The sequence below is a fragment of the Aedes albopictus genome, chromosome 2, assembly GCF_035046485.1.
Source record: "Aedes albopictus strain Foshan chromosome 2, AalbF5, whole genome shotgun sequence".
Taxonomy (NCBI): Eukaryota; Metazoa; Arthropoda; class Insecta; order Diptera; family Culicidae; genus Aedes; species Aedes albopictus.
Genome location: NC_085137.1, coordinates 488166203 through 488189036, shown reverse-complemented (window position 1 = coordinate 488189036; position 22834 = coordinate 488166203). Strand labels below are relative to the sequence as shown.

The following is a 22834-nucleotide window of genomic DNA, read 5'->3' as shown; positions in this document are numbered from 1 at the left end:
TTGGTGGCAAAGCGTTTTGTAATCCGGATAGTTTGTTCTCGGACATTTAAAAGTCCCAATTTTTGGCCACGGAGGGCCACAGCACAGCAGCATGCTCGTTTGTTCGGGAAAAGCTATAAACTTAATTCGCTTTTATTCTTCCTTCTCAGGTGAGGAGGTCTTTAACGCAAAATGCTTCACCGTTGGATGGTTACGTTCCTAGATTTACTGGGAACGCACAGAGGCTTAATTTTTTATTGTCGTTTTGGACATTTATAGGTTTGTTCTTTATGATGTAGAATGGTGCGTACACGCAGTTCAAGAGTAAATGTTCTGCAAACGCTCCGTCGTTTGTATGAACTTGCGTAGACGCAGTGAACTCCACGTGGTCGAGTGATTTCATATATTTAACTTTCTCTTCTCAGTAACGTAACTGTTTCCCACATTCACCTACAATCTGGCGTAGCAGGCGTCAATTCTCAACTATGTGAAGATTGAGACAGGATATCTTCGCCTAACATGATCAACACAAGCATTATCTTAATACCAATTCCAATTCCTCGCTTTCTTCTCATTTTCCAGATGGTGGTGCCATTTCGACGACGACAACTACGTCAACGTGCCACGGTTGGTCCGACTGCTGGACGAGTACAGCCCCACGCAGGACTGGTACCTGGGGAAGCCGAGCATCTCCTCGCCGTTGGAGATATTTCTAGACAATGTAAGTTGATATCATCATCCATTTTCCCTCCACCACTAGCTATAAGTTCTGTCAAGAAGGGCCCAACACAAGATACACACTTTTCATCATCAAAACAAGCCATATGAGTCATTTATTTCCCGAGTCGAGTCGAGACGAGATTTATGATCGAACGTATCGAATTTTGACAATCCTTCCTCGGGGCTCATGACCCATGGTGGCTGACTGCGTATCAGCAAGTGTAGGATCTGCGCTGCGCAATGTCACATTCAGTCTGCATTATCATCAATTAGGCGGGGTTCTTGTGTTGCTGATGGTAGCTCCATCTCCATCCATGGGTCTGCTTACGAGCGAGATGATCTCGTTTGACTATCTTCATCACGTCCGTTGTTCAAGTTCCTATGATGCACCGTAGAATGGGGTATCATTGGTCACTTTTTCAATTTTTAAGATGTTTTATTGAAAATCGATAATTGCATTATAAATGTGTTCATGAGTATTGAAGTTAATTTCAATGTTGTATAAGGTAAGTGTACCAGTTATCGCAATAGTGGTTCCCTTTTTGGCCATACAATTTTAAAAAAATCACCCACTTCGGTCATGTTTTATCAAAATATCAACCAACTTTTACCGAACTCCGTTTAAGTTTGACAGATAAGCGATAAGACTTTACCGGAATTTAAATACCTGTGAAAAAATACCTTTTTTTTTACAGAATTTCATTATTAACCCTTTATCGAACGCTCAGCAGTTGATACTTTGGTAAAAAAAATACCGAATGCGACTAACTGTGTAGTGGAAATTTAGAACGTTTTCAAGTTTTGGCCTATTACACAAGTTTACAAAATAAAACGAAAGTCGTGAACTTTTGTCAACGACCAAAATTTTTGAAGCACAATTTAGCGCTGATTTCGAAACCGACCTTCAAAAAATTTTAAGTAGAACAGTTTTTGAGTTTTAGCTCAATATTGAGCTTTACAACTTTTCAACATATGCAATTTACTTAAACTCGAATATACTGCGTTTTGTTCAACCAATTTTAAATATTTTTCCATAAATTAAAAGCTGAATACAATACCATTCGATCATCTGAATACATGTTTTGCGTCAGATTGATAAAATTTAAGATATTGGCGAGTTTTAGAGACAATCTCCTCAAATTTTAGTAAAATTCTCAATTTTTTTTTGAGGAATTGTATTTTTTTTTTTCAATAAGAAAAAAACAATTTAAAAATTCTTTCTTAACGTTTATTTGACATATCAAATGTAGACGAGTTACAGTAAAAAATTCAGCTCAATCGGAGCAATGATTACGGAGAATGAGATGTTCGAAGTGAGCGACTTTGCTTAAAAATAGAACAAAAATCGATTTCAAATCATCAACCTTGTATGGAAAGTCGAAAAAATTTCCGCTCTACTGTAATTTTTTTCTTTCTCGTTTTCGAACTCAGGGCATAATTCTACACTAAAAATGATCATCAGCTTACCGAGTTCAAAAATGCTGTAAACTAGTGTTATGTAAGTTTTAGTAGTAAGAATTTATATGTTTATCATTAAAACTTTTGAAATGATGCAAAATTGTAAATAACCCAACTAACAATCGCAAGCCACAAACAAACATGTATGCTGAATGGTTGCTTTATAAAAGTGAGCGATGCTGTCTTTTCAATTGAAAAAGTAGCCAATGTTCAACCTTCCGTATCGATATTAACGATGATAATTTAAAACACTTTTTAAGAGTTTTATCAGAAGACTACTCGCCCTGCGGCAATTCCTTTACAAAATAGTTTAACAACACATTTTTCAGCTTCTTGCTAAGTTTATGTACAAATTAGCACATGTATATGTATAATGTGTTTTTCACAAGTCGTATAAGCGCTTTCGCTTACTCATACTTCGACTCAGAGTACATGATGGAAAACAAATGTTTTTTTTTACTGAACAGCAGCTGAATTAATGTGTTGTTTAGTTGTTAACCAGTTAAGCGGTTGTTCTGTGCTAGTTCACCACTGCTGAATAAGACACGGAGTGTGATCATTATTGATCCACGGGAAGTTTATGTTTTGATTTGAGTGCTTAAATTCATCATCTCTAGGACGGCGCAGATAGGAAGGCATGCGGCTGGCAATTGACGGGTCTAGATTCGAATCTTGATTTAGGTAAATTTATGTGTTGTTAATATTTTATAAAAGTTGTTCGTAGCATAAGTGCCAAACATTGAATTCTCGTGGAAATTGAGAAATTTTGCATTTGATGTATTTTTAATCATTTTTGCTTAAGCTGAATAACAGATTTACTTTACATTTGTAAAACGCTATTAACAACAAACAGTTTAGTTGGTACACAACATTATGCTTTATTATTTCTCAAAATTTGTGTGAACAAAACCCGAACAAAGGTTATACCTGAAGTAACTGGAGTGAAATTGAAACGTGCAATGTTTCGTAATTATTCGATTTATAGTGCAGTAGTGGCTGATTATTAAAAGTCTACAAATATTCACTTCCATCTGATGAGTCTTTTACAAAGGTAAGTTGGAATATCTGTAATTTCGGGTATTTTGCGCCTGATATGACGGGAACTAGCGCATATGACGAAGTAAATTCTATCCTATCTAAACTAGGGTTACCGACCGCGTACCTTAATAGTGTTTTAACGGAAGAATAAAGTCCCATACAAAGAATTAAACCGCATCAGTCAATGCAAAGCATGATTCAAAGCAGGGCTCTAAAATAGAACTCTAGCCTGGGGTGTGTTGCAGGGCTCGGAATTTCAAGACACGCCTACGCGAAAAACATGAGCGTGCACACCCAATCCTGAATTGCCTGTTCGGTATTTCTTTGACGAAATTAAAACAGCAGAACTGTTTCGATAATCGGTAATCGATTTTACTGAAGTTCAGTACACCAACTGTCTAAAACGTGTGCAAAAGGTAAACAATCCATTGTTGCTGTGTTCAGCTCTCTAATTTCGCCAAAAAAAATTACTCGATACTCATAATTAAGTGTGCGTGGGCACAAAAATAATGTGGAGATTTGCTTCGAACAGTTTCTGTTGCATTGTTGTTTTGTACCGACTTATCGAACTCTCTCTTTCTACTTGAAGAATACTTTCTTAGATAGAGCGAAATAAGTGATATTTCCTATTGCAGATAAGTTAGTAAGGGATGCCTTAGTTCACAATTTTTCTCGCTAGGCGGCGCTAGTATTCAAAACATTCAAGCTCTTCTATCTCGAAAGCATGAAAAGCTAAAAGCCATCTGTCCGATGTAATTCCTCGAGAAATTCCCGAAGGCATTCCAGTGGAAACCTTGAAGGAGCTGCAGGAAGGAATCCCTGAAAAAAAAAATTCGTAGGAAAAACTCGTACAGGAATCCCTGAAAAAAACTCCTGGAATTATCCCTGAAGGAACTGCTGTATGGAATCCTGAAGGAATTTCTGCGGGAATCCCTGAGGGTTCAAGAACCTCTCTTAGAGTTATCGCTGCAGAAACTTCTGAAGAAATCTTTGTTTGATATTTTACAAGAATTCCAGAAAAAATCCCCAAAAAACCCAGAGGAATCCTCGAAAGAATTCTAGGAGGTATCAGTATCAGTAGGTCGGCTCCAGAGGCACGTTCTCCTCCATTAGGAGGTATACTTGAAGGAATGCGAGGGGGAGTCCCCGTAGGGAATACAAGATGAATCCTTGAAAGAACTCCAGCAGGAATCCCCAAAAAAAAATCCAGGAGTAATCCCGAATGATTTCCAGGAGGAATCTTCGAAGGATATCCAGAAGGAATCATCGAAGGAATTTCAGGAGGAATCCCCGTAGGAATTTAAGGAGGAAACCCTAAAGCAATTCCTCGAAGGAATTTCAGGAGGAAGCTTCGCTAAATCCCTAAAGGATTTCGGAGAGGAATCTCCGAAGAATTTCCAGAAGGAAGCTTGGAAGAATTTCCAGGAGGAATCCTTGAAAGATTTGCAGGGAGAAACTCCATAGGATATCCAAGAAGAATTCCCGGAGGATTTCCAGGAGGAATTCAAAAAGGAAAACCTGAAGGTTTCCTAAAACAAATCCTGGAGGAATTCTCGTATGAACTCCATGAGGGGATGCTGGAGATGCCTTATTATAGTCCTGAACAAATTCTTGAAGGAAGCCCTGAAAGTATCCCTGAAAGAGCTCTTGCAGGAGTTCCTAAAGGAACTTCTGGAGAAATCTCTGATGTAACTCCTGGAAGCATCCCTAAATTCTCCAGGAAAAATCTCCAAAAGAACTCCAGAAGCGATCTCTGGAAGAACTTCTAGAATAAAACCTAAATGAATTTCTATAGGAATTCCTGATGAAACTTCTGGGGAATCCTTTAATTCTCCTGAAGGTATCTTTGGATCCTCTTGTAGGTATTATTGGAGGATCTTGGAGAGGTCCTACAAGAGATATCTGATCTTGTGTAGACGTTTCTTGGGGAGTAATATCTCACGAATCTCTTGAAACTTCTGGAGAAATATATGAAGGAACTCCTGGACTAATTTCTGTAGTAATTTTGTATGAATTTCTGAAAATCTCCATCAGGAATCTCGAAGGAATTCTAAGAGGAATCCCTGAACGATTTCAGATGGGATCCTTGTCCAAGTAACAATTTGATGTCTTATTCTCAGATGGGATCACAGAAGGAACTGCAGGAGGGAAATTTCTGAAAGAATTCCAGGAAGAATCCTTGAAGGAACTCCTGCAGAAATTGCTTAAGGATATCCTGACGTATTCCCTGGAGGATTCCCAGAGTAATCCTTATAAAAATCCATTCGGAATTCCACAAGAAAATCCTGTATGAACCAGGAAACTCTGGAGAGATTTTTGAAGGAACTGCTCTGCCGTGTGCAGCATAGTTTTCTTTTGTTAAAGGGGATTTCCATAGAACATGAGACAAGTATGCTGCACACGGCAGTACTGGAGCAATCCCTGACTTGAATTTTAAAGGAATTCCTGAAGGAACTCTTGGAGGAATCTATGTAGAAACTCCTGAACTAATCCCTATGAATTCCAGGTTTAAACCATTTTTGAAACATAAGCCGCAACCTACTGTTCAGTACCTTCTCTTAGTTCGAAATGAATTATAATGATAGCATAAACCAGAAATTTGTGTGTTGTCCTACTCATGATTTTAAATGAGCGCTTAACGATTTCTAGCAAATATTCTACAAACACAAACTGACTAGTTTTTCTTTTGCCAGAACTACAAAAATTGTACATCATGAACTATTCAAAGCAAATATAATATATTCTTCTAATTTTTGGTCTTCCTGAAATTGCCCAAAGAGTCGGTAACGACGTGTTGTTGTGTGAGTAGTTAGAGCCCACCAGTAGGGATAGTCTAACAGTCTTAGTTTCATATGTAGTTGATTTAAATGGACTTTTCTTGAACTTTAGTTCATCAATTATCTTTTTAGTGGGATTATTTTGGTTAATCAACTATAAGCAACATCCAAGTAACAATTTTAAATTAACTAGATTCGGGGCTCTATAATCATCATAAAACTAAAACGTAATCATTTCACTACCATAAAGGTTTTCAGGATCTCCTTAAAACTAACAAAAACCTTGACCTCAAAGATTTTTCTAAAAATGGTTTTACAGTTCAATCCAGCCTTGATTCACAGTGGCGTAAAGTAGGCGTTGGTTGGTTGACTAGCTTCGTTGCTTGGGGCAACAACCTAAGACAAGTGTTTCCCAGATAAAGCTAAGCCTTCTTCGTTCGGTCCGGCACGCCATATCTCGCACAAGATTTGAATAATCACAATAATTAAAATAATCATTATTAAGTAGCCGTATAGCCGTGCGAGCCTGATGATGAGATGGTGGTGGAACCAGTTCCAGTCTCCGCTTCTAGTGTGAATCCCACCCGCTGGTTTTATGTATCACTGGGTGTCGCATTCCTCGTTAAAGCTGGCGAAAAACAAAAAACCGCCACCTGAAACGTCCTTTTAATGAAGCCTTATCGATTGTTGGCTAGGGGGAACGATCAGACAAGTCGACGCGACTTTGTCGCGCGTCAAGATTTCTGTCGATTTCGGGTCGCGGTCATTAATTTGCCCGCGCTGGACCTCATAAATTTTGCGTTCCGTTCCGTTCGGTTCTGTTCCGAGGCGACCAGCTGAGCTTATAAACATCATCCAACGAAACGAACGGGATCGGCTCAGCTCTCGGCGTCCGACGACCAAATATTCATAATTTGATTATCGTAAAAATGACCCAACGACGCGACGCTTGGGTCGATCGCAGACGATCGGTAAGAGGGACGAAGAGGGACAAACTCGTGTAATCGGATCTTTCCGTTTGTCGTGCCCATGTGTCCCGCCATGGTGTCTCATCGACGAACCTCCCAAGAACGATACAGCCAACAGATGTTTATCGGCGGGGGAAGAGTTTTGATTTAGAGCTGGGACAGTCTCCCGTGGTCGAGTCCAATAGGGAGACCCCCGTCAGCTTTTTAACCGTTTCGGGTTGAATATACCTATTACGTAGTCTAGTCTTGAATCATTTGGAGACAAGAATTAGGGAATCACCTTTCCATTGTTGGGAATGGAATAAGTGGGCCTCTAGGGAGAATAGGTAGAGGAATCTGATAGTAAATTGTAAGCAAATTAGAGGCCTTTCCCATAACACATAACGAAGTAGAAGTTAATGATATAAGATATGGAAATTGTCACATTGGTTAGCCGGTTCATCAAAAACGAATATAATGCAATTTGTTTGGTATACACATACACAGTAGGGTGGCCCACACTTATATGAAGAACGAAAATTTCGAAAAATGCCAAGTCTTACCTCCTAAATCAGTTGTTTTGGAGTCCCAGAAGCTACGTTCAAAATTTGAGCAAAATCGGTTGAGTCTAAGGGGGCGCTCAAAACGCTTGAAGTTTGTATGGGAAAACTTGGCCAAATGTATGCAAAAATTTTAAGTTTTCGATTTTTGCCGCTAGCTGGCGCTGTAAGCGTTCAATAATCAAACCCTTTGGTATTATTGTAGGTGACTATATGCCAAACAACTTTGTCGAAGACCGCGAAGTGATCCGACGGCTGTGAAAAAAGTTATACTCTAGTCAAAGTGAGGCAAAGTATTGAGATTTCATTATTGATATTATTCCTTTACATGTATTGAAAAAAAAAACAATAAAGTTTATCCTCACTTTACCTAGAGTATAACTTTTTTCACAGACGTTGGATCACTTTGCGGTCTTCGACAAAGTTGTTTGACATATAGTCACCTACAATAATACCAAAGGGTTTGATTATTGAGCGCTTACAGCGCCACCTAGCGGCAAAAATCGAAAACTTAAAATTTTTGCATACATTTGGCCAAGTTTTCCCATACAAACTTCAAGCGTTTTGAGCGCCCCCTTAGACTCAACCGATTTTGCTCAAATTTTGAACGTAGCTTCTGGGAGTCCGAAACAACTGATTTAGGAGGTAAGACTTGGCATTTTTCGAAATTTTCGTTCTTCATATAAGTGTGGGTTACCTTAATATACAGTCATTCGTTGGAAGAATCAGGGAAAGTTATAAAATCACCTTATGAATCTTTAATATTGATGCTTGCAGAACATAGGAGATGCATTACAAGCGTTGAACCGGCCAGGCCTACTGTGCAGCATTATTCATTCCACAATGAAGCCATTTAGAGGGGACATCTCGGGAATATCTATACTTCATCACAATTTAAGCCCAGTTTCGAGTTTAAAAGGAATCGCTCAAGGAATTTCTTGACCTATTCCTGGCAGAAACTTTCTACAGCGACTGCCATTTGAATTGTCATTTCTTCCCAACTGCGTACTGCGATCGAAGAAAAACGGTTTCTTGGACGATTCAGGCAAGGAATTCCCCATGCACCAAGATAGGCCGAAAAATTTCTTCCGATCTGCAAACAGCGCTTTACCTGATAACGCCCAGATTACATTGCAGCTTACTTCAGAAATGTGTCTCTCATTTTTCTCTTGCTCTCTCACTCTTGTTTAATCAAACTGTTTTATTCAGTAAGATCAAGTTGAGAGTATCTGAGTCCGATTCCATTGTCCATTGTCCAGAATTTCCTCGTAATGGAGAATCCCGTGAGAAATCCCTGAAAGAATTCAGAGTATAGAATTAGCCTAAGTTAAAATACACGAAAAAAAAACAAAAAATAAATTAGAGAATTCAGGAGGAAATCCCTGAAAAGATCACAAGAGTAATCAATGAAAGAATGCTGGAGAAATATCTGAGAAAAAAAAAACTCAAGACGAGCCGCTGAGAAAACCTTGGCAGAAAAGAATCCCGGAAGGTATCCCAGAAAAAATCTAGGGAGCAATCCCAAAAGCATTCCTGAAAAGATCATTATAAGAATCTCAGATGGATTCCCATGAATAATCTCGTAATCTCGGCAGATGTCTATGATACAATCCTGGGCACAATTCCTAAAGGATCGGGAGGAGGTATACCTGAAAGAATGCCGGAAAGAATCCCGTGAGAAATCTCAAAATGAATCCCGGGAGAAATCAGTAAAGGAATCTCGGGAAAGCCCTTGAAAGAATCCGGAGAGAAATCTGAAGCAATCCAGAGAAGAATCAATGAAAAAAACTTAATGAAGGAATCCTGAAAGAAATCTTAATGAAGTTTTTCCAACGGAATTCCCGAAAGAAAGCCCTTAAAATCTGGACCCCTGGAAAAATCTCAAATGGAATCCTTTTCAATATCCTGAAGTAATTCTTGGAAGAATCTCGAGAGAGATCTCTGAAAAAATCCCAAGAAAAAATAATGTATCTTGAAGAAATCACGAAAGCGATCCATGAAGTAATCTTTAAAGGATTTCCAGGAGAAATCCCGAGGAAATTTCTGAGAAAATTCTGAAAGGAGTCTCTGAATAAATCCCGGGTGAAATTTCTAGACGAATCCCGCGAGTAAACCCTGAAAGGATCACTAATGGAATAACTTAAAGAATCTGGAAGGAACCCTAGGAAATACTAAATGGATCCAGAAGGAAGGCTCATAGGTATCCCTAAATTAGTTTTCGAGCAATACCTAGAATAATGGCAGAAGATATTCCGGGAGGAATCAATGAAGCAATCTCAGAAGGAATTGCGGAAGAAATCCTTGAAAGAATTCCATGAGGACTTTGTGACAAAAACCTGGAGTAATCAATAAAGGAATTTTAGGATAAATTCCTGAAGAAAACCTGTTAAGGATCATTTAATGAATCCGGATAGAATACCTGGGGAAATCACTGAAGGAGTCCCGGAAAAAAATGCCGTAAGAAAGCTATAGAAGAATCTCGAGAGAAATCTCTAAGGAATCTCAGGAATTCTCGGGAGGAATACCTAAAACATTGAAGGAAGAAGTCCCGGGAGAAATCCCTAAAGGTATCCGTGGGAAATCGATGATGGAAGGAATCCCGGGATAAATCTCTATAGGAATCCCCGGAAGCATTCTTGAAATAATCTTTCTATTAATCTTGAGATAACTTCTTACATTACAGGGTGTCTACTCATAACTCAAAAGAAAATTCCCTGAGTATTCCAGGTTTTTCCAGATGAAGTTTTAAAAGTTTATATGTAATACAAAAAATCACCCAAATTTTCTAAAAACTATAAAGGGTGACAGACCGTTCGCAATGCTGTTTTATTTTGTATGGCGAGTTTTAAAAATTTTAAAACTCGCCATACAAAATAAAACAGCATTGCGAACGGCCTTAGGGTATCATCGGTGGGTTTATTCTCTTCGTCATGACGAAGAGAACAAAACTGCCGAAAATACGTAAGTTCCTCTACTCTTCAAAAATCCTTTCAAGATGCGGTTAGAGTCCGGATGGATGAGGGTTCGATTCACGCTCCAAGTGATGAAATTTTTCACGAGAATAGCTTCTTATCTTTTCCGACATTTCTCTTGTTTTCCTCGCGGAACTTCGTCCATAGCTGCTTTCAGGATTCCATGAGGTTTTCAGAATGCCTCCTTGGATGTCCTTAATATTTCTTCTCGGAATTACAATTACCTAGAACTTTTTTCGAGATATCTAATTTTTCTCAGGTTTTTCCTGAAGTTCCTGTCGAGATTTCTTCAATAACACTTTGCGGAGTTTCTCGCAAGATTTTATTTGAATTCTCTAGAATATTTTTTAAGGAATTTCCTATAAGGTATTTCGTAAGTTATCTTGGGAGACATTCTGAGGAAACCCCGTAGAAGAATCCCTGCAATAACTTTGGGAGACATCTCTAAAGAAGTATCTAGAATTTTGGAAATAATGCAGAGAATATCTGTAAAAAATCTCAGGTGGATCACTGCATTAAACCCGGTACATACAACTACAAGGAACAGCCTGGCTCTGAAAGAATGCAAGAGAAGAATTCAATGAGAAATATCAGCAATAACTTCTTTGGAAACCTCAGAAGGCACTCTGGAAAAAAATCTTAGGTGAAAGTCCAGGGTAAATAAAAAAAAACTGAAGGAATTTTCTGAGAGAAGTTCCAGGAGATACTGCGAGAAAAATCTCAGGTAAAACTTTAAAAAAAAACTCGCGAAAACTTTTAAGAAATTCGTGTAGGAGACCAGGAAGAATCTTGAAGAAAGCCCAAAGCAATTGTTTGAAGATATCACAGGAAAAAAATGAAAGAAATCTCTTGAGGAACTCTTGCAGTAAATTCGTGAAAACTCCTTAAGCAACTCTGAAAGAAATTTTGGGAAGATCTTCTGGGGAAGTCCCAAGAGAAACACCGGAAGGAATCGCGTAAAATTTCCATGAGAATTGCCGACAGAAATTCTTATAGAGTAAGTATTCGGGATAAATTCTGGTAGAAATCCTACGAAGATTTCTTTGAGCATAACATTGGAGGAACTCCAGGAAGAAATAAATAGCATCCCCGTGAAAAACTCCAGACGAAATCGGTTGGAATTCAGGACTCCTGGAAGGAATCCGAAAGTATACCTTTCCGGAAAAAATCAAAAAGAAATACCAAGAAAAATAGCGTCAAAAATGCGAAAGGAATTTTATAAGAAATCCTGGGAGACATTCCAGGAGGTATTTCTAAAGAAGTTCCAGAAAGAAAACCTGACGGAATTTCTGGAAAAAAAATCCTTGTAGCGAAATTTCTATATGGATTTTTACCACCAGGCTTGTATTTATACGACCCTATTTTTTTTTATCGGAGTAAAATTTCTCTGAGTACTCAAGATATTCCCTGAGTATTCCAGGTTTTTCCCTGTTAAATAAAATTCCCTGAGGATTCCCGGTCTTCCAGGTTTTTCCAGGTAGTAGACACCCTGTACAAGAAACCTGGGAAAAATAATTACAGAATCCGAGAGGTGTCGGGAAGAATTGTTGAAAGAATGTCGGGAGGAATCAATGAAGTATTCCTAAATTCCTTGATGGAATGCTGAAATATATCACTGAAGGGGATCCCCGCCGGAGACGGTAGGTTCGATTCACGTTCCGGTCGGGAAAATTTTCTCGAATCCCTGGACATAGTGTGTCATTGTACTTGCCTCGCAATATACAAATCTATGCAATGGCAGGCAGAGAAAGCCCTTCAATGAATAACTGCGGAAGTGCTCAAAGAACACTAAGTTGAAGCCGAGGCAAGCCAAGTCCCAGTGGGGACGTAGAGCCACAAAGAAGAAGAAGTCGTAGAGACGAACCAGTGAGGACTCACTCTGAAGGAATCCCGGGAGGTATCAATAAAAAATCGCGGGAGAAATTTTGAACGCAAATTCTGTAGGTGTCACTAAATGAATCGCAGAATTCCTTAAAGGAAACCTGCAGAAAACCCGTGTGAAATCCCTGAAGGAATTCTGGAGGAGCCTCTGGAAGAATCCTGGGTGTAATTTCTGGAGGAATCCTTAGAGTAATACCCAAGAAACAGAGATAGATTTGAAGTAATGCTTGCGCTATCTAGTAAACGAATTCTGAAGTTTATTGCTCAGTATGCACGATTTTCTGAACATTTTCTCCAAAATATTATGTAATTTTCAAGACGTTCACTTCAAAAGTACTCTCCTATAAATAAAGCGCAGGGCGACTTTCCTACCAACCGTATCCTTTCGGTTTCGACCACCTTCTTGATACTGAGTTCGCTGTGGAACACCTTCCGAGTCGATTTTGAAGAGTACAGATACAGAGAGTCCGCCATCTCTGATTTGCCATACCCCAGTGCGGTCAATACTGTCGAATGCCGCCTTGAAGTCGATTAACCCTCAGAGCCCCAGGACAAACTTCTTATTTTTAATCGTCTGATACTCAGGATCTGTAAAATATAAAAATAATCGGTTTTCACTATGATCGATGGCAAGAGTTGTTCTTCATGTAAAAGTAGTTGTCAAACCGGAAGTCCGTGTTTGAACCTGCTTTTGCACCGGAAATAAGTGTTCCCTGGTGCAATGTTTTGGCGAGTCGTCTATGAATCTGGTATTTTATAATAATTCTGAAATCTTTAACAACTTGAAATGGTAGGCCAACGCAAGAACACAATACTGAGGCTGCTTTCTAGCATGAGTTGCATCTGAAACTTGGTCCCAGGAGTGTACTTCCGGTAGGACTCCCCAAGACCCAATTTCGTGATCACAATCATTTTGCACCTGAAAAGATGATTTTAGAAGTTTGGTGTCTATGAAGAATTTGTTTCGTATATTTGAGCCCTTCTTTTAAAAGTATCACTCATGTGATTAAACCACCTAAAATTAAAACACGGGTCATAGTTTTAGCCAACGAATTATTACTAGATAATTGCATACTTTTAGGCGTTTATCGGTTTCTGTCCCAATTTACAAAATTGATTCCAATTTGTAAAAGCACGCTTCGCTAAGAAATTAATGCCCAGATTTAGATTCCACCTTGATTGATCTACCGAGAATTAACAGCTAATTATTGAAACAGTAGCCAAAAGGCAGCTGTAGAACATATCGCCAAACATAGCACCAGGGAACACTTATTTCCGGTGCAAAATCAGGTTCAAACATGGACTTCCGGTTTGACAACTACTCTTACATGAAGTACAACTCTTCCCATCGATCATAGTGAAAACCGCTAATTTTTATATTTACAGATCCTGAGTATCAGACGATTAAAAAAAAGAAGTTTGTCCTGGGGCTCTGAGGGTTAACAGGTGATGCATTGTGGCCTGGCCATTTTTAACGTCACTTTAAACAAATAAAGTCCAATCGTGACGGCACGAGGTGTGAAACACCTGATTCGTGACAGCTTATCCTTTGGTCGGCGAATCGAGTGCTCTTGACGCTCTCCTCCCTCTTGGTTTCTTTCGATCTTTCGTACGATTTCTTAAATACCTCAGGCTGGTATTCCTCACTCCCGAGAAGTGGAGTTATGTGCGAGTCATTTCCTCTCGTTGACGGACACCATCGTCATTTTCTTTCAGGTTCGACTTCAATGCTTAGAGAGCCAACCTCTATGTCTTGGTACTGCCTTACCCAGTACTTTGACGAAGTACGATATCTCGCGTATCGTAGCTAACGAGGCCTCGTATTTACGGTATTTCTAGAGGATTTGCCGAACTGTGATAATCTAATCCGCTGTCGATCGGCCGTCTATGAAGCAAGCCCGATAACTTCCCAGGAACTCATAAGTTTTAGATGACAGAGATAGGACATTGTCTGCGATACTCAAAATGGTGATCACTCTGAAGTTCTCACATTTCAAATGGCCCCCATTCTCTTGAATGGGCCAGATTACCCTTTCTTCCACCCCTTCGATCTCTGTTCGGTTTCCCAGATGCTGACCATCAACCGGTGCAGGCACGTGACCAACTTTTCTTGGCACATCTTGATGAGTTTAACTACGATATACCATCCTTATTAGCTGTTTGGTCGAGTTGATGAATGACATCCTTAACTCCCCTCAGCATGGGAGTTGAATCATTTCCGTCCTCTGCCGTACTGACGTAGCCGTTCCATCCGCTCCCGTTGTAATCTCTTCACATTTTGGCACGATACCGTTGCACGAGTTACGTTGAGCTTATAAATAGTTCAACTTTAGCTTTTCTTGAAAATCGGCACAGCATCTTTCATTTCTTAACATTCTGCCTATTTCAGACATTTTCTAAAATAGGCGGGCCTGTTGCTTCCGGTTCTGCTTGTGACATTTTCCCAGCATCAATGCTGCAGCATTACCGCCCGCGTCGTCGCCGTTGCACGTACCCGATGGTGCTCTTGGCTACATCGGTAATGACTAACTTGCGTGTACTAGAGCAGTTCACCAGATCGGCCACATCCAGCTCACCCGGCAACATTGCTTAGAGTTTATGACCCACATTGACCGTAGTCAGTTAGTGGTCAGATTTGTGCTAGCGCCGTTATAGGCCCTGAAGTCGCTAGTGTCGGAGAAGTGCAGTCTATCAATGGAAACGAGGTCGATTTACGCTTCTGTCTGCTGTGATGATCTTCAGGTATAGCCGGCTGTCCTGGAATAGACTGCTACGAATGCCCATGTTCTTGGAGGCAACAAAATCGATTAGTCGTAGGCCATTTCCGTTCGCCAGCTAACGATCGCCGAGTTTCGATCTCCTGTAATGGTGTTGCGACGCCGCAACTAAATAAGTTTTTTTTTAAATCGGTCTAATAATGGACCCGTCTGGACCCCGCAGTGGTAGTGGTAGGAAATGAGAGAGATGCGGTATGTGAAGTAGAGATAAAAATAAATAGTAAACAAGCGGCAAAGTGCAGTTTCGCCATTGCAATCAAATCGCAGTTAAAAAGTTCAGGAATTAAGTTTATTTTGCGAATTAAGTGGTATTAATTAGTAGTTGGAGTTGCAAAGGTACAGTGCGGTGCGAGGTGCTGTGTCAACTAATAGAAAAACCGTAAGTTAAAACCTAAAAAGAAATGTGAATGGTTGGTGGAACAATTCCATATAGTTACCTGCATATTTTCCCTTAGCTGCACAAATATTCACCGGCACCGGGTAGCCCGGAAACAAAGAAAGTTACCGAAGAAACCTACCGTGCCAGTGTAGTGTAATGTAAGTAGACTCGAATAGAAGTTGGCCTGGATTCGATAAATAATCATAAATATTCGTGTCCCAAAAACAGCAACCGCTCAAATCTACCAATTTAGGGTAACTGTACCCATATTAAACCACCTTGATTTGAAAGATTGAAAAAGAAGTCGTGGCAGAGGAAACCACTTAATTGTAAGTTGTTAGTTATTAAGTTTTGTGTTGTTAATTGTATTAATTGAATTTTTGTCTTGAATTTTGTTAATAAATTTCAGTTTAAGCTTTGCTTCAAAAAACCTGAGCCGCTATAAAAATCTGGTTTCCCTCTCGGGAACAAATGGTTTTGCCACTTTAACATCGAATGGTCTTCGGCAAGGAAATCTCTCCAGAGAAGTACTTATTGAACACTAATGAAAAAGAAGGCATTGTTTCATCCCATTTGGGTCGAACAAAATCAGTGATATCTACCGCCACTCATTAGGCATTATCTTCGATGTCAACGTTTTTACAGTCAACGTCCGTCGCCGGTGTTATCCGCGCAAGTCATTAAGCCCACTATAAGTCGCTTTCCTTTCACACCCAAGAGATGTCAACACGATCGATCTTTAACTGACGGCGCCGACTTAATAAGCCAGAATTGGCCCGCATTCACCATACACATCCGCTCCAAGTCTCCTCAAATCAAATCGAATCGAATGATGGACAATAAATCTTCTTACCAACCGCCACGGCACTGACGACCGTTTCTCGGGTTTTTGGAGATCGAGATTTTGGACTTTGGCGCAGCGGTCCGGTCACTAATCAGTCACGACGACGGAGAGACGACGACCAAGTGGCGATGATGGTCCCAATGAATGCCACGCAGAGTTATAAGGTGGCTCATACACGTTTACAATGCGCCAAATCAGTCATTTCCTTTGGCTTCTTTTTATTAGTACCTAGCAGCAGCAGATAGCTCGGCTAGTCAGTCAATTCGATCGATTCAAGGAAATGGAAGCCGCGATCCGCGAGATTTATTTCGTTAATTAAAGAACGATCGGCCAGGCCACCTGGACCCGCGGCGTCCATCACTAATTAACGCGCCTTTTCTTGTTGAGTTCTACGCTCAAGTCCCTCTAGTAGAGGCGATCCGGAGGAAGAATAGACCTGTGCTGAGCTGCATAATTAGACCGACCTACTGGTAGGAGGCATTCGGGGGAATTGGAACTAAACGGAAGCTGCAATTTGAACATTTTTTTTTTTCTCCACATGATTGAGTAACTCTCTGAACGAAATAGAGAATCACATTCAAGCGGAGTGCGTCAGCACAGATGAAGATCTTTGGAACACCAGCCCAGTCAAGACTGGAATGAAGAGAGACAACGTAACGCGGCGGTGGGGGATGATGGAAGGCAATCACGTACAATGACCGAGCGGAAAAGTGGCAAAGAAGGGCTCTAACAAACAGCAAGTGACCACAATTTTACCCCGAACGGGTGGCGGCGGCGACGGCGCTGACAATAACTGACCTCGTGCGCGGGCCGGTGCGGTCCGGGCCGACCGCCGCGGTGAATTGGCGAAGGAGGTGGTAGCAATGAGAAAACGATTAAACCTTTTTTCCCTATGGCCCGGAGCAACTAATAAGCGTCAAACCGAGTGGTCCCCCAGCAATTTGGACAATGTGAAGATTGTGACCGTTGGGGCCCCAGATGAGGAGATTTCTTTAATTCGTCATCGATAATAATCACTAACTGTCTGCCACCGAAGGTAATTGTAGTCACCAAAAACGAATAATTCGCCGTTGTTTCCAATTGTTATCATTGTACGCTCGTGGTGAGAGAGGTATTTTTAGGCAATTTTGAATTCCCGTTTGCTGGGTTTGGTGTGAATCAAACGGTTGTGGGTAAGCATTTGGTAGTGTCAATCACGGTAGGATATATGTTGTTAAGATCCACCAACGATACGCAAACATCGACTCCGACCACTACCTGATGATGATCAAACTATACTCAAAACTTTCCATTATCAACAATGTACGGTACCGACGATTGCCACGGCTTGACGAGAAGTGCGTAGTGATTTTAAAGAAAAGGAACACAGCACGGGCGGTAATGCTACAGCAAGGCATGCGGCAGAACGTGAAATGTTACAAACAGAAGCGGAAACAGCAAGCCTACCTCTTTCAGGAGAAAAAACGCCGCTTGGAGGAAGTGTAGTGCGAGCAAGGTGCTCCATTTACCGTTATTATAAAATAAAATATACCATCAAAACCTGAAGCGCCATTCTCTTTATTTATCAATCCTACACCTCTGAACAAATTTTTAAAATCATCGTTGGGCGAATTTTTGAGTTACGCCCTTTTAAAGGACCTAACCTCTTAAAAATCGAGTTTTCTATTGAATAACACCACATTACATAACAGAATCATGAATTAAAGGCATCAATAACAGAAATTATCATAAAAAAACATTGAAATTTGGTAGAATGCATCCATATGAATATCGGTGGAGTGCATTTTGTATCAAAATTTGTCATTACGTCAATATGCGGTAGAAGTTTTTAGGGCCTATAGAAAGCAAACATTACATTGGTGTAATAAATTCGAAAATAATTGCATTTCTTCCGTCCAGTAGTAATTGTACATTGCATCGGAGAGATAAAGGTTTGGTTTCGGCAAGCAGTTTCGCCATTTCGAAATGTTAGCACCGATATATTAAGAGCGTACACTCTCTATACAGTAAAACTGACTTAAAAACAAATTTGCCAAAAATATTTAATATGAGCAACCACAAATTAGACAAAAATAAATATGTCTTTGTGCCACATATCTTAAGTTATAAGAATAAAAATTCAAAATATCAAAAGGCCAAAAGACAAAAAGTCGGAACAGGCAACAAATAATCAAACATAATATTCTGGGTGAAAATTCTTTCTCCTTTCAAAATATGTAGGTAAGACCTTTTGTCCCTACTAATTTAACTTTTCTTCGACCTATTGTCTTTCATTTTTATTTCATTCCTGGAGCAACATTTGAAAAGGGCCCTACAGGTTTTGTACCTTTTTTCGAAATCGCTTCGAGGGCCAAACAGCAGCCCGCCCACGCAAATGAACACCGTTATCCGAAAGATTGATGTTTGCTCTATCTGAAAACTGTCTTAGTTCATGTGAATAAGCTGATGGGGGCTCAGGAGCGACGTGTGAAGTCATTCTTTACCAATGCTTGTATGCCCTTTTCAAATGTTGCTCCAGATTTGTACGATTTATCTTATCAGCTTCAGCATTTCAGAAGGGCGTAACTGGTTGATGATACGGCTCCTTCTTCTATGGATGTAGATTGCATGTCACCCCTCTGATGTAAGCCATCGAAAGCTTAAAAAAAGGTGTTGTTTTGGAAAGCAGTTACGCGCTCTTGAAATGCTGAGGCTGTGAAGACAAAACGTAGAAATGCAAAAAAAAAAATCGAAGACAATATTGCGCGTTTCGCCGTAGATTATCACACAAAAATGTTCAATATCGCTAATAGATCGTCGCCAGTACATCATATCGTGTTCGTGTCTTTTACAATAAATGCGGAAAATAGCTAATGATTGATCGCGCAGAAGACACTGAAAAGATTAAATGTAACCGCGCATATCTATTTACATTTTTGCATAACTTTGCGCGATAATTTTTCTTGTAATGTATAGTAGGTCGAAAAAAATAAAATTAGTAGGGACAAAAAGTCTTACCTACATATTTCAAAACAAAGAAAGAATTTTCATGCTGCATTTTATGTGTGATTATTTGAAGCCTGATTCGACTTTTTGTCGTTTGGCCTTTCAATGTTTTGGTTTTCTATACTTTTAACTTAAGCCGTTTGGCACACAGACATATTTCTTTTTGTTTAATTTGTGGTTGCCCATATTTGACTATTGTTTTTAAAGCAGATTTTCTGTATAGAGAGTGTACGCTCTTAATATATAGGCGCTAACATTTCAAAATAGCGAAACTGCTTGCCAAAACCAAACCTTTATCTCTCCGTAGCATTGTACAACCACTACTGGACGGAGGAAATGCAATTCTTTCCGATAGTGGTTGTTGGTGTCCTGGGAAAGATGAGATACGATGTACAGCTATGGGAAAAGATATTGTTTTAAAGATCAGTTACGTCCTTTTGAAATGTTGATATGCATGTGAATACTATCGCCCTGGCGGAGAGTAATATGAACATCTATTGACATGTGGAACACATTACAATATACTTTTAATTGAATTTGTTACACCAATGTAATGTTTGCTTTCTATAGGCCCTAAGAACTTCTACCATATATTGACGTAATGATAAATTCTGATACTAAATGCACTCCACCGATATTCATATGGATGCATACTACCAAATTTCAATATTGTTCATGATAATTTCTGTTATTGATGCCTTTAATTCATGATTCTTTTATGAAATGTGGTGTTATTCTATAGAAAACTCGATTTTTTAAGAGGTTAGGCCCTTTAAAAGGGCGTAACTCAAAAATTCGCCCAACGATGATTTTAAAAATTTGTCCAGAGGTGTAGGATAGATAAATAAAGAGAATGGCGTTTCAGGTTTTGATGGTATATTTTATTTTATAATAACGGTAAATGGAGCACCGTGGCGAGGTAATGGAACTGCTGTGCCGTGGCTGAGAAACACAGAAGCTATACCTGAAGATCAAAGCATCCCGCAACGGCTTCGTACCGCGAGCAAGGATAAAGATGGGTGCCTCCTGGCGGACGGACGTGAGGTGATTGAAAGGTGGAAGCAACTCTTCGATGAACACCTAAATGACGTGGAGAATGTTGACACGGGAGGTCGAAGCAACGGAAGAAACGACTTACGTCAGTGCACAGAGGACGGAAATGATCCAAGTTAGCAAGCCGACTTCATCGACGGCCGATCGACAACGGACCAGATCTTCACTATGTGGTAAATTCTCCAGAAATGCCATGCACACTAGGTCCCAACGCATCACCTATTCATTGTCAGATCGCATCAACAACCAAAAGTGGCTCCTAGACATGACAATGTATCCTTCTAACAAAAACTCCTTCCTGAAACAATCGTGGAGATACAAAAACATTCGATCTTCATAACAACGGTGGTCTTACTTTCATTCCCTCTACCCCTCGATAATCGTAAAGACATGGCCAGCGCCAGTACTGACCTTATTACTAAACATGGGAGCTCCCGATCTGTGCGGATTGAGAATAGTTAGCCAGTCCCAAGCCCCATTCATTGGTTTTCTTTGGAATTTCGATTGCTACCGTCAATCACGGAATAGCAACTACGAATTGTATGGTCATCTATGCTCATTAGCGTGGGTCATCGGAACCGTTTTCTCAGATAAAAACTTTTTTGATTCCATTTCTGGTCCTGAGTATCTGTGCAAAATTTGAGCACGATCTTTTGCGTCTAGGTACACTTTGCGCATTGCAATTGAAATGTTTGCAATGATTTTTTAAATATACAACTCATTTGAGTTGCTTACTTACTTATCGATCAGGGTAAGGCCGGGGTGGCCTCTGCTGTACAAAGTAGCCGTCTCCATTCCACTAGGTCCATGGCTGTTTGTCTCCAGTTCCGCACTCTGCGTAGGTTCCGCAGATCATCCTACACTTGGTCGACCCACCTAGCTCGCTGCGCTCCACGTCTTCTTGTACCGGTCGGATGACTCTCGAGAACCATTTTAGTCGGGTTGCTATCCGACATCCTGATGACGTGACTCGCCCACCGTAGCCTCCCGATTTTCGCGGTATGGACGATGGTTGGTTCTCTCAGCAGCTGATGTAGCTCATGGTTCATTCGCCTTCTCCAAGTCCCGTCTTCCATCTGCACTCCGCCGTAGATGGTACGCAACACCTTCCGTTCGAAAACTCCAAGGGTGCGTTGGTCCTCTGCACTAGGGTCCATGTTTCGTGCCCATAGAGGACGACCGGTCTAATCAGCGTTTTGTATATGGTTAACTTCGTGTTACGGCGAACTTTATTCGATCGTAGAGTTCTGCGGAGTCCAAAGTAAGAACGATTTCCTGTCACAATGCGCCTCTGAATTTCTCTGCTGGTGTCGTTGTCGGCGGTCACCAGTGAGCCCAAGTACACGAATTCTTCAACCGCCTCGATTTCATCACCGTCGATATAAATCCGGGGTGGCGGGCGTGGTGATTCCTCCCTGAAGCCCTTTGCCATCATGTACTTTGTCTTTGACACATTAATGACTAATGACTAATTTTTTTTTTTTTTTTTTTTTTGTTTATAGAGACTTTACCCTGAAGGGGCATTCGTCTCTAACCACTAATGACTAATCCGATTCACTCTTTAGTCGGATGTACGTTTCCGCCATCTTCTCAAATTTACGAGCAATAATATCAATATCATCAGCGAAACCAAGCAGCTGAACGGACTTCATGAAAATCGTACCACTCGTGTTAATCCCCGCTCTCCTTATTACACCCTCTAACGCAATGTTGAACAGCAAGCACGAAAGACCATCACCTTGCCGTAACCCTCTGCGAGATTCTAAGGGAGTCGAGAGTGTCCCTGATACTCGAACTACGCACATCACTTGATCCATCGTCGCCTTATTTTATCGTATCAGTTTTTCCGGGAATCCGTATTCGTGCATTATCTGCCATAGCTGTTCTCGATCGATTGTATCATACGCCGATTTGAAATCGATGGGCACGTTGTATTCGCGGCATTTCTGCAACACCTGGCGGATGGCGAACATCTGGTCCGTTGTAGCGTGTTCGTTCACCCATGAATCCAGTCTGATATTGCCCCACGAACTCTCTTGCAAACGGTGATAGACGGCGTCATAAAATTTGAGAGAGTACCTTGTAGGCAGCGCTCAGTAGTGTGATCGCGCGATAGTTCCCGCAATCCAACTTACACCCCTTTTTGTAGATGGGACACACGATACCTTCCATCCACTCCTCCGGTAATACTTCCTCCTCCCAAATCTTGGTAATGACCCAGTGTAGTGCTCTCACCAGTGCTTCTCCACCGTATTTTAGAAGCTCGCTTGGTAGTTGATCTGCTCCAGCGGCTTTGTTGTTTTTCAACCGGCCAACCTCCTCCTCAATCTCTTGGAGGTCAGGGCCGGAAGTCTTTCGTCCTGTGCACATACCCTTAGATCTGTTACCACGCCACCTTCGGTACTTTCAACGTCGCCATTGAGGTGCTCATCGTAATGCTGCCGCCACCTCTCCACCACCTCAC

At 40.6% G+C, this 22834-nt stretch overlaps 1 protein-coding gene across 1 annotated transcript in view; it reads left to right on the top strand.

Moving 5' to 3' along the window:
• Positions 1-523: 523 nt before the first annotated feature.
• The window catches only part of LOC134288666 (fringe glycosyltransferase-like), a gene marked incomplete at its 5' end in the record, with an annotated part of 34242 nt that continues 11931 nt past the window's right edge, over positions 524-22834 (top strand). Inside the window, one exon of the mRNA XM_062854188.1 lies at positions 524-700. Coding sequence (XP_062710172.1) covers positions 524-700 — 177 coding nt within the window. The remainder of the gene's footprint in view (positions 701-22834) is intronic.